General features: G+C 32.6%; 1 protein-coding gene across 1 annotated transcript; it reads right to left on the bottom strand.

The window, feature by feature from the left end:
- Positions 1 to 11,021: 11,021 nt before the first annotated feature.
- On the bottom strand, positions 11,022 to 12,712 carry LOC149480949 (uncharacterized). Its single transcript, XM_089705879.1, has 2 exons — positions 12,505 to 12,712; positions 11,022 to 12,368 (listed from the first exon to the last, which is right to left on the bottom strand). Exons 1-2 carry the CDS (start codon positions 12,589 to 12,591, stop codon positions 12,003 to 12,005), a joined length of 453 nt encoding a protein of 150 aa, XP_089562005.1. The 5' UTR covers positions 12,592 to 12,712; the 3' UTR covers positions 11,022 to 12,002.
- Between the last annotated feature and the right edge of the window lie 734 nt (positions 12,713 to 13,446).

Below are 13,446 nucleotides of genomic sequence, written 5' to 3'. Positions count from 1 at the left end.
AAGTAATAAAATAAGCTTGCTCAATTAGTATATAATATCAATGTATTTTCAATTTGGTGAAGGTTTTACAGATATAATAAATAAACACAGCATTTTATATAAACAGCGAGATTGATTCCAAACCATTGTCAGTTACTTATCCTATTAAAATTTAGAATACAAAATAAACTATATATATTATATAGAATAAAATAATTATAATAATAGAATCCAAGCAAAATATTTTGCGCTAAGAAACGTCTTACAAACGCTCCATGCGGGTTCCCGGTTTAATCCATCAGTCCCCGAGTTGATCCGAATACTTACACTTCACACTGTGCCATTGTCACGTCACACCTAGCGAATCCTCTGACACCATTGTCTGGTGCCTGGCGACCCGCAGCGTAGGGTTAGCCTCAACACGTGCGCTGTGAATGGGCCCTTAGGAACGACCGTAATTGAATTATGGTTATGTTGTGATCTTATTATGTAATTTGGAATGAGACTTTCTGATGACGATGGCTAAAATGATAAGTGGTCTTTAGATAGAATTGATATCAAAAGTTGGTCATGTAGTGGGAAATATTAATCAAGTAGGTATATCAATTTAGGTAGAGATTGGAAAGGAACAGATCGATATCGATTAACCACAGTGAGTAAATCGGATACGGTATTTTTAAATGGATATCTAGACAACTAATTTATTGTAGCTTCAACTTTATATTCATTAGTCTTGCCAGTGTCTATTTTAGAATTTTCTTATAAAAATTTAATTATTTAAATTTTCAGTGTCTATTTTTTTATTATGTAGGTACTCTGATTCGAAGTATTGACACAGAATTGATAGACATTCAAGTAGGTATTATGCAATTATCATTGTATTTCGCTATAATACCTAATAATTATACTTTACATAAATAACTTGACCGTTAAGCACAATTCTCAAGCGCAAGTTACATATTTGTTTTGGTTAAAACTTGGGTTGTTTTCTTTGTAAACCCGCGGAGGCAGTTGCGTGAAGGCCTCACTTGACAAACATCCATGGATTTTGGCTCTGTTTATATAAGATTTGTCAGATTTCGATGTTTAGTAAATAAATAAAGTGTGTTTAATGTGTGCAAGAATTATTGGATGTCGCATTGTTGCGGAATGACTTTTCGAATGGTATCACTAAAAATAACATTGGAATTTGTTTTCGTACAGTTCTCATGATATACTTTTTTTCTTTACTTTTGGAGGTTCTTTGAAATGCAGATAATTCGAATGGAAAGTGTTTCGATTAAAACATTATTCTATAATTATGATAATATTAAAATTGACCGCTTCCAGAAATTACGTCCATATTTATTTCATGACTAGCGGTCCGCCCCGGCTTCGCCCGTGGTACATGTTTACGTTTTCTCTACATAAAAACCATCCTCGTACTTCAAGGAATATAATAAAAAAAGAATTATCGAAATCGGTTCAGCCGTTCTCGAGTTATGCGCTTACCAACACATTTTGCGATTCATTTTTATATATAAGAAGAAGATAAGATATACATGTATCCACCACGGAAAATATTGAAATAACAAAATGCAAAGCTTTCTGATTCCATGTAGGTACACACTTATTCATTCATGTACTTAACAAAAAGCTGGCATTGTTCACTTTACTCGACATATTTTATCTTCAACTATAAAACATCATGTAGTACCATAGATAATATAATACTGTAGTAATAAAATATTGCACAATCACTATAATGAGCGTAACAAGATCACCTCAAAAGGCTGTTAACTGTTAAGTGTCGTACAATTGGACAGGTATTGAAAATACTCGATTCCTATCTCTGGCATATCAAATCGGGTGCTCAATGAGTTATACAATAGCAAGGAGATAATAAGGAAATGCGGACTCTTTTGTGATCGGAAAGAAGCCTTAGATAGTCTCATTGAGCGGCGCATAATTGCGCAGACGTTCATTCATGAATTCGTTCGAGCTGAAATCCTTGAGAATCGCGGAAGTTTTAGACACGGTTTTTGGAATGCGCAACTGATTTTTTGTGATGAAATTTGTATGTTCCTACTTCACGTATGTATAAGTATCTTTTAGGAGTGTTTTTCAATCGATGTAGGATAATTATGTAGGTAATACCTATTCTTGTAATTCACATGATGATAATTAATCTGTGTGGGTCAATACATCATGTTTTATAGGTCCAATATCATGATCGTCGCCTTGTTTCATTAGACTTTAATTTTAAGCATATTAAATTCAATGGAAACAAAAATCTACCACTAATCAGCAAGCAACATACAAGCATACCTACTATTATTTAAACATTGAGAGTGAATAAAATTAAGCATTTCATATCGATTATTAACTATCACGATAGAGAAATTAGAATACAATAGGAAAGTTTTTTTTACCTAATTTTAATTTGGTAAGCTATAATGCACAGCAAATTGATGAACCAAAAATGCACTCATCCGATTATCCGATTTCATACTATCCACGTCCGAAAACTAAGGAAACATAAAAAGTCCGTTGAAATAAGAAAAAACGCGAAATTATCGAGACTATAATGAGCCCCTATGGCGCAGCGTGAGTCCGAAATTCAATCAAAAGGAATTTATTGCCCAGATTCGCAAAGGCTACGCTTCTTTTCAAAAAGTTTAAGCGGGATTTTTTTTTCATTTCAATAATAGGCCGGCGCGAGCGATGCGGCCCGCTATTATAAAATGCATTGAAATGACAGTAAAAGTAACGCCCACTTTTTTAAAATCTTTTTGTGTGCGTCTTCAAAAGTTTTTAAAGATGATGGAATAGGAACATGAATAGCCTTAGGTTACCGATAAATGTGATTTTTTTCAAAGTTACCGCTTTTTTGTGCACTACTGAATTTATATATTTTTATTATATTACTTATACGATTTATGTGTTAAATAGGAGTCTGACAATTAATTCTGATAAAATTGTACAAAAAAAACGTGTAATTTTTTATAGATTAGATACTATGAAGATAAAAATTGATTTAATTTTACGTTGAGAAATTATGATACATGTAGTTAATTGATGACATAAATTTACTTCATTTTATCATAAGCTTAAATTTGGTGCCCAGAATAAATAAAGTAGGCATTTACCTACTTCAATATCTATATATATTTACCTACTTGCTTCTTATTTACAGGTAACCAACTATATCTAAGCATAAAATTCTATTATAATAGTTTTTACACCTCCATGCTTATCAGTAATTGTTATAAGGGTTGGTTTCATGTAGCGTCTCGTAAACAAACTTAAATGGCACTCTAGTGGCCTACAAACACGTGTTCATGTTTGGTTACTCTTGTAAAATTATTTCAATCATGTCTCAGCGAAAATCATCTTTAACGTAACGATATAAAGTTTGATTTAGATTATAATTTTATGCATATTCGTCTCAATGAAAATGCAATGGTATTGGAAGGTAATAAAGTTGATATTGCATTGAAAGACAGAGAAAAGTCTTATCAATAAAGGGCCATAAATTGAAAGATATCCGTATTTTTAAGGGGCACTTTAAGGCCATCTTAGCCATGTCGTATCGAATGATTGTGTTAGGCCGATCCATCAAATCTGAGACGTTTTGTAGGCTTCTATTGAGCTTTTTTGCCGCACAGTCATTTCCTGTAGCCCAGAGCTATTTTAACCGAAATTTCGCGAAGATACAATTAAATTTTTTCGCTTGATTTTTTTCTTTTTTTACAATTTCGGCCAGTCGGCATTATGTTACGTAAAAAGATTTTGCTAAATAAGATAAGGACGTCCTAACCGAATACGGTTTTGGGTTGGACTTTTTTGATTCGCGTTTTACCATTTGTTTGCGAAATGACCGAGGTTTTTTGCTCTGTTTCGAATTACGTGTTTCTTGTGATGATTTTGGGATTTATGTTATTATTAGATACATATTGAAAGAGAATAGTTTAAGAAACGATAAACATTCTGTGGCAAAAAAGGATGAGTTATAAAAAGCATGAAGTAATTAAACTTTTACGTTATCTACCTAATTATTTAACTAATGTACCATTTCCTCTTTTTGTGCGTGTTTATTTTTTTAACCTCCTGTATCCAAAACGCGACGCACGCAACCACGTAACTGTCAAAAATGTCCTTTTTGTCAACATCAAAAAATCAGCAGTTTCCGTCCAAAAAACGGTTATTTCGCCGCAATTCGACACCGCAAGGTTGCTACACGTGCAGAAATAAATGTATTTTTTTATAAAAATAAAAAAAAGAGCACTAACGAACGTTTTTATCGCCGCATATTTTAAAGTCACGTGTTTGTGATTTGCCACTAATGGGGCTTCCTTTGCTGATTGTGACAAGTGGAGAATAGTTGCGTAGTGTCACCATTATTGTGTAACTTTCGATCCTGTTAAATTTGTTTGTTTTCGAAAGTAACAATTTTTTTAAATGGATAGTTATCTTTTCTATTAACTAAGGATGAAAGTTCGTTCTTATCTATAGGTATTTATCTTGCAAAAGCTTACAATATTTACTATGCACAAAAATATATTAAGATAGTCAGACACAAAAAACTATTAATAATTACATTACTTACCTGCTTGTGATATCCGAGAAAATCTGTACATCTAAATTTAAATACATTATTTAATATAAATATATAATTACGACGATGCAACTTTCACGAATATACATTGTACAAATATAATATAATAGGTTATTTCATAACTTCAAGTAAGTAATGATATGCACATTTAAAAAGTATTCCATTGAAGCAATTACATACCTACAACATAAATAAATTATTAATACCTCATATCCTATACTTTCCAAAACCTCAAAATCATGGTCACCAACACTCGGAAGTAAGCAAGTGTTACAAAACACCCAATTAAATGCTTTTAGCGGTTTCCTTTCCACTTAAAGTGTAAAATCTTAAAAATTTCCCTCACAATAGTAAAGTGGTCACTTAAAGGCTGTAAAAAGTAACAGGTTCAAGTTTATGGCACTCTTCCTACAATGGTTGAGTGCGAAAAGATTAGCATTTTAAAACGGAAAGCCTGTTGAGTTTCGAGTGTCGTTAAACTGCTTTGTTCAGTTGTAACTTGTAAACAATTGAATGGCTATTGTTTCGTTGCTAGTTGTCTGTACGTTGTCTACGTCCGTTTTAAGGATGAAAGTTCGACATTGGTGTTTTAAATTTTTGTGATCGTTATTTGAAACATTTTTAACGAGACATGACCATATCATTATCTTTGGCTATTCTTCAAAAATAGTTCTCGTAATGTTATTAATGTATTTCGAAGGGATTGTATAATGGACGTAGGTTAATCGAAACGTTTTTAACCCTACGTCAATTTTAATATGAATTACAATCTTTGGGTTTTCTTCAAGTGGTTCTGGTAACGTTATGTAAGATATTAAGATGAGATTGTATAAGGATACCTTTTCAAATTACTTTAAGGACCGATAATATAATACCATTATAATAATACCTTATTTACTTTATATCTTCTAAAGATATGAGATTACTTAGAGCCTCATTCTATTGTTACATGACACTCACTCAGTAACATTAACAAGTTAATTTTTACACGGCCAACGAGCGTGAAAACCTTATTTGTGCCCACAAAAGAATAAAAACTTAGGTGACGGTTAATAACACTTTTAGCTATCACCTCTTGTTGACGATATAGCGAAGCGTGAAGCTTCCACAAAGCTATAAATTCACCGAAAAGTCTAATAGATAATTATTTAGAACCTTATCTCAAGGAATTAAAGGTCATATTAGTTCGTAAAATTCATATACATGCATTAAGAAGTTTGCAAATAGAAGGTCTGTTTTGATGAAACTATAAGAGTGCAGATACACGATCTATTTTGCTTGACGTCGCATGAAGTTTGACCAATCTGGTACCTTAGAATGGTTTGCGCATACCCGAGTTCTTAGATAAATAATCGTGTAGATGCAACATTAGGGCTTCTTCTCATCCGTGTTTTACGGGATGTTGTTTTGCACAAAGCGGTATAGAGCTGTGAATTTTAACAAGCGCACTCTGTTGATTTTCACAGGTTTTGGATTTGAATATTTGACGGTTTCGCTTTGATAATAACTGCGGGTGGCCGGTGTTTAGATTCTGTTCGATAAAATGACCGACACCTTGGTTATTATTTTGACACCACATGTTTAAGTTTCAATTACTTCATGGTTTTACGTGACGAATATATAAAATTAACCATAATTGTATAGTTTCCTATATACATAAGGAAACAAATAAAAAGTAAGTAATCCTATATATGAGATATATTATATGTATTTAGGTAATTTAATATTATCAATTTACGATCATACGATCGTTTTGTTTTTGCTATAGGTACTGACACATACGAATCTGTACAAGTTTATAAAAAGAGGATTTAACTCTATCTAAAAACACAATTACGCACGAACATAGAAGCTCCCATAACGAGCTTTCACTATATAAGTGTTTTCTATAATATTCTATTATTATTTTAACAATATGTAATCCTAGCCTAGTTAAGGCACGAGCTAGACAAGCCCACAAATGCCTCCAATTCTAGGAATGTACATTTTGCCCGGTACTTCCCAAAGTTCCCGATTGTCACTATAAGTAGCTTTCAAAACGCCGACGGGGGCGGCCACCTCAAACAGAACTTAAATTGGTATTGTTAAAACATCTTCAGAAATATCACAATACTGCTGGCTATAGTTAAATGTATTGTGAGGGCCACGTGTTTTTATTTAGAATGATTTAGCTTATGAATGTAGGTATTATTCTAATAAATTTCATCGTTATGTTTAAAAATGTAGAAGTAATGTTTAACATCAAAATTTGATATAGGTATTATATGCTAGTTAAATTTTGATTCTTATCTATTTACGTATAGTAACCAATTTGCTATAATAATTAATACACTAGGATCCTTAGGTACTAACTCTGGTGCGTTCTACAAGAGATCCCGGAGTCCCCGCTACCATGCTTTGGGTTTGGCCGTCGAGGAGGTTTTAGTGGGTAAGAATCCCACATGCTCTCTTTTTCCCCCAAAAGAGAGTATCTTTTGAAGATTTCCTCCCCGTTAACAAAAAAAAAAAGGATCCTTAGGTACTACAAAAACTAGACACTGAATGTAACTGAAAACATGGAGCTGCCTTATTCATATTATTTATCCGTAATATGCAAACGTTTGGAATTCATATAAACATACATATATTCATTTTGATTGTTTATTACTTATGTATTTTAACATAAAATTAAATAAAACAACTAACTAATTCATGATTAGCATTCATATATTATGTGCACATAAATAAGTGGTTTCAATAGAAATATATAGCATTTAAAATAAAAGGAATTATGGATAATACGTATGAAAGTATATAACAGGCATATAAATTACTATACCAATAGGACAATTGTTTAGAAAAACGTTTCGTAGACACCAAATGATGCTACGGCGTAGCGATCTAAATATTTTAATATTCTTATAAAAATTGTTCAAAATATTACTCTACCTATGGATAGTTGTTTCATTTTTATTTAGGATTAATTTATATCAGTATAATCAGTATACATCATGATGTATTTATTCTTATTAAACATATAAAGACATTTATTATATGTAAACAGATCATTTTTTTAGGGAAACGAAAGACAATCTATTAAAAGGCTAGGATAAATTAATAAATAAATATCGAGTCTGTGCAGTATGAAACCATTACATATATAAAATCAATGACTTTGTCTATTACATAATTTCTGGTACCTAATTGTTATATTACTTATGTCCTATATGAATCAAAAGTGCTTTAAAAAGTGTTGTCATGCCTAAATAAATATTTTTGATTGAGTATGAATATTATTTCGTTTCGTAGAAAGAGCGTTAGTCAGCAACTGATAGTTCTTTTTTATCCCATAACCACATTTTTCCTCAATCCTGTTTGTGGATTTAATAGCCTCTATAAAGAAAAAACTCCCAAAAAAGTCTTAGACTAATAGGCTGATGAGTAACATCAAATACTACGTTGGCCATAAACCTTAATTGCATATAATTATATGGCATTAATTGTATACAAGGAAAGATTAGATCATTTAATAGACGACCATTTAACGAATGTTATGTGCTATGTATATGTATGGTCAACTATTTATTGTTGGAATTGTGACTTAGCTAATCTGTACACATAAATAACTGTCAGGAAAATCATAATTTGTACAAGACAAGCCACTAAATAGTTAGCAGCTGTGACGAAGGTAAGTCAACATCAATGTAACGCGTTTGCGGCGTGAAATCTGTCGCGAAATCTAAAAGCCGTCGCAGATCGATGTATAGAAATACAATATAGAATCAAAGACATGTGTTTGTAATACTGACACCCGTTCAGCGTATCAAATCGCTGAAGAAAGCCCGTGCAAATCCCTAAGAAATAACCGAAAAACCGAAATTTTTCTGCGATTCGTCACAGCGCCGCGATTTCACGGTGCCTTATTACTGTATCCTGCGATTTGGAACTCGTAAGGTAAAGGCAAAGGTCTATGGTGTCGTACTTTTGTGTCCGAATGCAGTACGGAACGAATCGCTTACAAACTCCGCCGATTTATCATTCTTAAACGTTTGCCCGCGTTTTATTATACCTTATAAATGGACATCCAACACTTTTGTGTAATGTCACGTATGTACGCCGTTTGACACGTATCGACGATATATTATTTTTTTTATTTATGATAGGATAGTGTTCTATGTATAGTATATTGTTGATTTTTTGTAACGGTCGACGTCATAGTGTTAAGCTATGTTGTTCAATTATGTAGTAGATACGAATAAACTTATAGGTACCATCTCGATATTTAATTAGATAGTTCAACATTCGTATTATTTAATTAAATTTCGAGTTTGTACTATTATTTCAGTATTAGTAAGTATCTTCACATCTAACCAATCTCTATAAGCTTTAAAGTTTACTTCATGTAAATATAAAGGCTCTACCACCCGTTTATAAGGTAATGTACCTACTTACTATTTATAAGACCTTGATTATTATTTACGACAAGACGATTAGTTTGATCCTATCACTAAACAACATACAATTAGTCTGTATATATTCTACCATTAACAAAATGTATAGTTACGTTGTATCTAGTAAGAAATTACCATGTGTAGAGCTGACCTGTTACGATAATAAATAACGTTTATTATTAACGTTTATTTATGTTACGATAATGTCAATAAGTTTCTTTTAATCCTCCTATATGTTTAAGGACAAATATCTACAATCAAAAAGTTTATTTAGTGCAGTCTTTTTAGGCCAAATTACGTGCAAATCTCGGAAAATCGAGTCACCCACTTTAAGACCACGTAAAAACTTGTATTCTGGTATCCTAAAACTGTTCTCAAAATTCACATATAATTGGATGTCGCAAGTTTGAAAATCAGAGGTCTCAATTTTCCTAGGTCAACCCCTAAAATGACTGGACAACTTGAAAAAAAATAGAGCCATAGTAATATAATGTGCAATCATTAAAGAATGAGTAATACATCACCTTTTACGAAAATTTGCCTAATATTCAATCTTCAGTCTTCACTGCACTTTTGTTATATTAATAACTCTACGTAGAGAAAGGTTTCCCGCGCAAAATTATACTTGTAAATTGTAATATGAGCAAAATACCGACTAAAACTGGTTTTAATTATACAGGATAATAGTGAAATAAACGCCATTGTAATTATAAATATAGAAGAAACTGTGTTATGACTATGAGTACCTACATATTTTATAGTAATAATAAATAATGAATAATTTATTTATTTCTCCTCACAGTTCCCAATCACATAAATTAATCCACATGCATACAAAATTATCAAACTATATATTAAAGTAGATGAATGACTGAGAATGGAAAACATTATAGTATAATAAACAAAAAAATTGAACTGGTGGTACCTATAGAAAACCGTAGATCAAAATTAAAGAACAAGATTCCATTTATTATTCGTGGTATATATGTATCCATTTCAATGACCCAAATAGATCAAGTAAATAAGATAGGATTCTTTATATAGCTGGTACATAAATCATTAGATTGGCGTATTTTATTTATAGTCTAATCGAATCGAAAGCTTAGTAATTAATTTTCAATCTATGCTAAGTCGAATTGAGCTGAGTCATTAGGTCAGTGGTTCAAGCGATTCGATGATTTAAACTTTATTCATTCATATTTTTTTATTATTGAGACTAGTTTTTAGATTGGCCTGTGCAGAATTTAATTCAGGAGAACTATCTCTTTACAATATTATCAACATATCCAGATATGAATGAGTATCTACTCAGAGAATTAATTAAAAAACCTTTATTTAGATAATTAAGATTCGCTACAAAACACTTTAATATAACATTACTACAGAAAATATAGGATCATACATTGATATTTTAAGATCACACACATAGCTTAGTCATAGGTAACATACTAGATTTCCGCCCGCGGCTTTGCCCGCTTCAATTCAATCTCATAAATTACATACTAAAACCTTCCTCTTCAATCACTCTATCTATTAAAAAATCTGTTGTGTAGTTTTAAATATCAATATAGACTCGAGTTATGTCTCTGAATGTTTAGAAACATTTATTTTTATACTGGTTTAGGAATAGATATTAATTTTAAGTAGACCAACAAAACTAGAGTTTAGTAGGTAGGTACTATTAAAAAAATGATGGCATGGGTCGTGAAGATTACATTTCTTACAATTTGAGGTAACAGTAGATTTCAGTTTTCACCTTTAAGTAACATTATTTAGCTCTTCATTATTGTGAAAATTTACTCGAATGATATTAATTTGTAAATAAATTATTAATTGCATGGCATTATGGTTAATAAAGTTACTAGATAAGTGACCTTTTAAAAACCAATACTTCAAGGTCGTGATATTTTCATCCCATGACAATATATTCTAAATCTGTGCGATTTCAAGGAATTTTAGTATGATATCAAATGACAAATTTCAGGAGTTATCAGGATTTCATTGAAACATAGAAATATTTATTAAAGTATATTTATTAAACAGAGATCAAACGAAAGTCTTGTTCTTACCAATATCAGTCTACAAAATGGTTTATAAACTAAACTTACGATCTACTTACATTTTTACCAATTTTATCATTTTAAACTAACTTATACATAAAGGCATACACTAAAAAGGCACATTGAAATGATCATAATTAACATTAAAAATTATAGACTAAACCAAGAATAAAGAATCCAATAAAGCAAACCTTAAAATAAGATTGGCACATTCGGCCCACTTTAGCTTAACACGATTAAGGATAATTCTTAACAATTTGACAAAAAAATAAGAAAAAACTAAGAGATAATAATGGAGACCTTAACTAACATAAACTAATTAAAGCTTTCGATATAGATTTTTCTATTGTATCTAATGCAATAATTTTAAAGCTACAGCTAACTTTATAACCTAAGAAATATTAAAAGCGCATAAAACTAAAGACAAATTATTGCATTAGATAGGTACTACACTATAAAGTATACCTACAATATAAAATTTCTTTACTTATTCTAATTAAAGCTTCACGTACACTTCGTATCACAGATAATCACTTAAAACTAATGGAAGACGTTGGATTGAAGTAAAAATTAGATGTTACAATTGAAACAGAAGATTCAGAGGTGCTAGATAATTACAGTGCAGTTTGCATTAAAGCTGTCTACCAAAACTTGATGTGACAATTTACTGTTACATTACAACGAACAACTAATTTACTTTGAACTATGGCACGATAAGAACATCCGTATAACTCTATCACTTACGCTACTGATCACACAATATAATCACATGCAATGGATGATGCTACAGTGCCATAATTCGTCACTAAGTCTAATGGAAGACACGGGCGTGCTAACGCAGCACTCACTTAATCTAACGTTGGAAGACATGATTTTGTTTTCACTGCATTAGTACCAAACATTATAACTGATAGAGATGGAAGACTGATGGAGCAACTAATAGCAAAGTTTACATACGAAACAATTGGACTTGGTCGCCGTGTAGCAGATTTCCCGAACTTCGTTCGCCATGTTGTCACTGATCTCTGAATCGTCAGAGATGAGCTCGAAGCGGCTGGAGTTGAGTATGTTTTGATTTTCAGCATTGTCGTTGTCTTCGGTGACCGGTTTGACCGGATCCAATGGATAGAAGTACTCAGAGAACGGCACTATTACCGGTTCCTCAAGATAAGCAGTCTTATGCGATGGCAGGTCAGTGCGTGGCGCCGCATTGGAGATTAGTTCACCCAATTTCGACCAGCACTTGTTTAGATTCACTCGCGTAGAGCTAGTCACCTTTCGTGGCAGCCTTGGCTTTGAGCCCTATAACAAAAACAGAAAACTGATTAAAATAACTGTATAGAGGTCTAGATTTGGTAAAAATTGAATTTTGATTACTTATTGTATAAAGATTTTAAAATAGATGTGCTACACAAAATAGTAATACTTAGAATCTTACCTGTCTATTTAAGAGCTTCATCCAAGGCGAACGAGGCGACTGAGCCTCCTTCTTCGGCGATTGTGATTCTTCCTTAGCGAGACACATATTAACTTAGTACGTAACTAAAAACGAACTACGTCTACGTATTTACAGGGTGCGAGAGCAGGAGCGATATGCACTGCACGGAGCAAGAGCAGGGAATGATTGAATCAGGAAGGGCGGCGGGGTTTATATAGGGGGACGTGCGCCGCGCGCGCGTGCGTCCCGGTACGAGCGCGGCGCGCGCTCAGCACGCGAGCAGTAGCGCGCGTCTTTCGACCGGTTTTTACGCACTTCTACGAATAGAGGCTTTGACGTGCCGGGACTTAGAATACTCTAACATTCTTACCAGCATTAATTCAGTCAGATTGATTTGATGTGTTTGTTTTACATTTGAGATCTAAATATGCATTCGTTTAAAATTCAAAGCGTAGAGTCCCGTGAGGTTTCTCTATAGTTATTATTATTCATCGGATATTTCGTTATTATCAGCACACTTCCCTCGGATGCATGTGTTGCATAATTTTGCATGAGCATTCCGCCCGAAGGAAGTCTATAGAATAAACACTATGTTATGAATCAGGTTTTGCCTAGCAGCTGGATAGATAGTTCCTGCAGATTGATCATAGTGGCCGCGCGGGCTTCCTGCGATTAAATCGAAACGCTCGCAAATCACGTATAAAGTACTGATAAATCATTTCCTCTGATTTACTAAGGATATACAATGAGTTATGTGAACACTGGTATCGGCTATCTGAATAAACACTGGAGCCTTTAACAGGACAGTGATATTTATTTTGTATACTGTTTAATGTATGCGGAAATAATGTTTGCAGTGCAATTGGTACATTTGTGCGAATTGTAGCAATATGCAATTCACTGTGATTTACGTATAGAACATACACATCATTTATACTTCTT

The sequence above is a fragment of the Colias philodice genome, chromosome 17 (genome assembly GCF_061535455.1).
Source record: "Colias philodice isolate Cphi_HAF_F1 chromosome 17, ilColPhil1 Martin Lab GWU primary, whole genome shotgun sequence".
Classification (NCBI taxonomy): Eukaryota; Metazoa; Arthropoda; class Insecta; order Lepidoptera; family Pieridae; genus Colias; species Colias philodice.
The sequence above is the reverse complement of the archived record's forward strand: the minus strand, read 5'-3'. Positions and strand labels throughout refer to the sequence as shown.

Coding starts and splice junctions, on each gene's coding strand:
- LOC149480949 (XM_089705879.1), bottom strand. CDS start 12,591: ATGTGTCTCGCTAAGGAAGAATCACAATCGCCGAAGAAGGAGGCTCAG. Junction 12,369..12,504: donor TGAAGCTCTTAAATAGACAG/GTAAGATTCTAA, acceptor TTTTTGTTATAG/GGCTCAAAGCCAAGGCTGCC.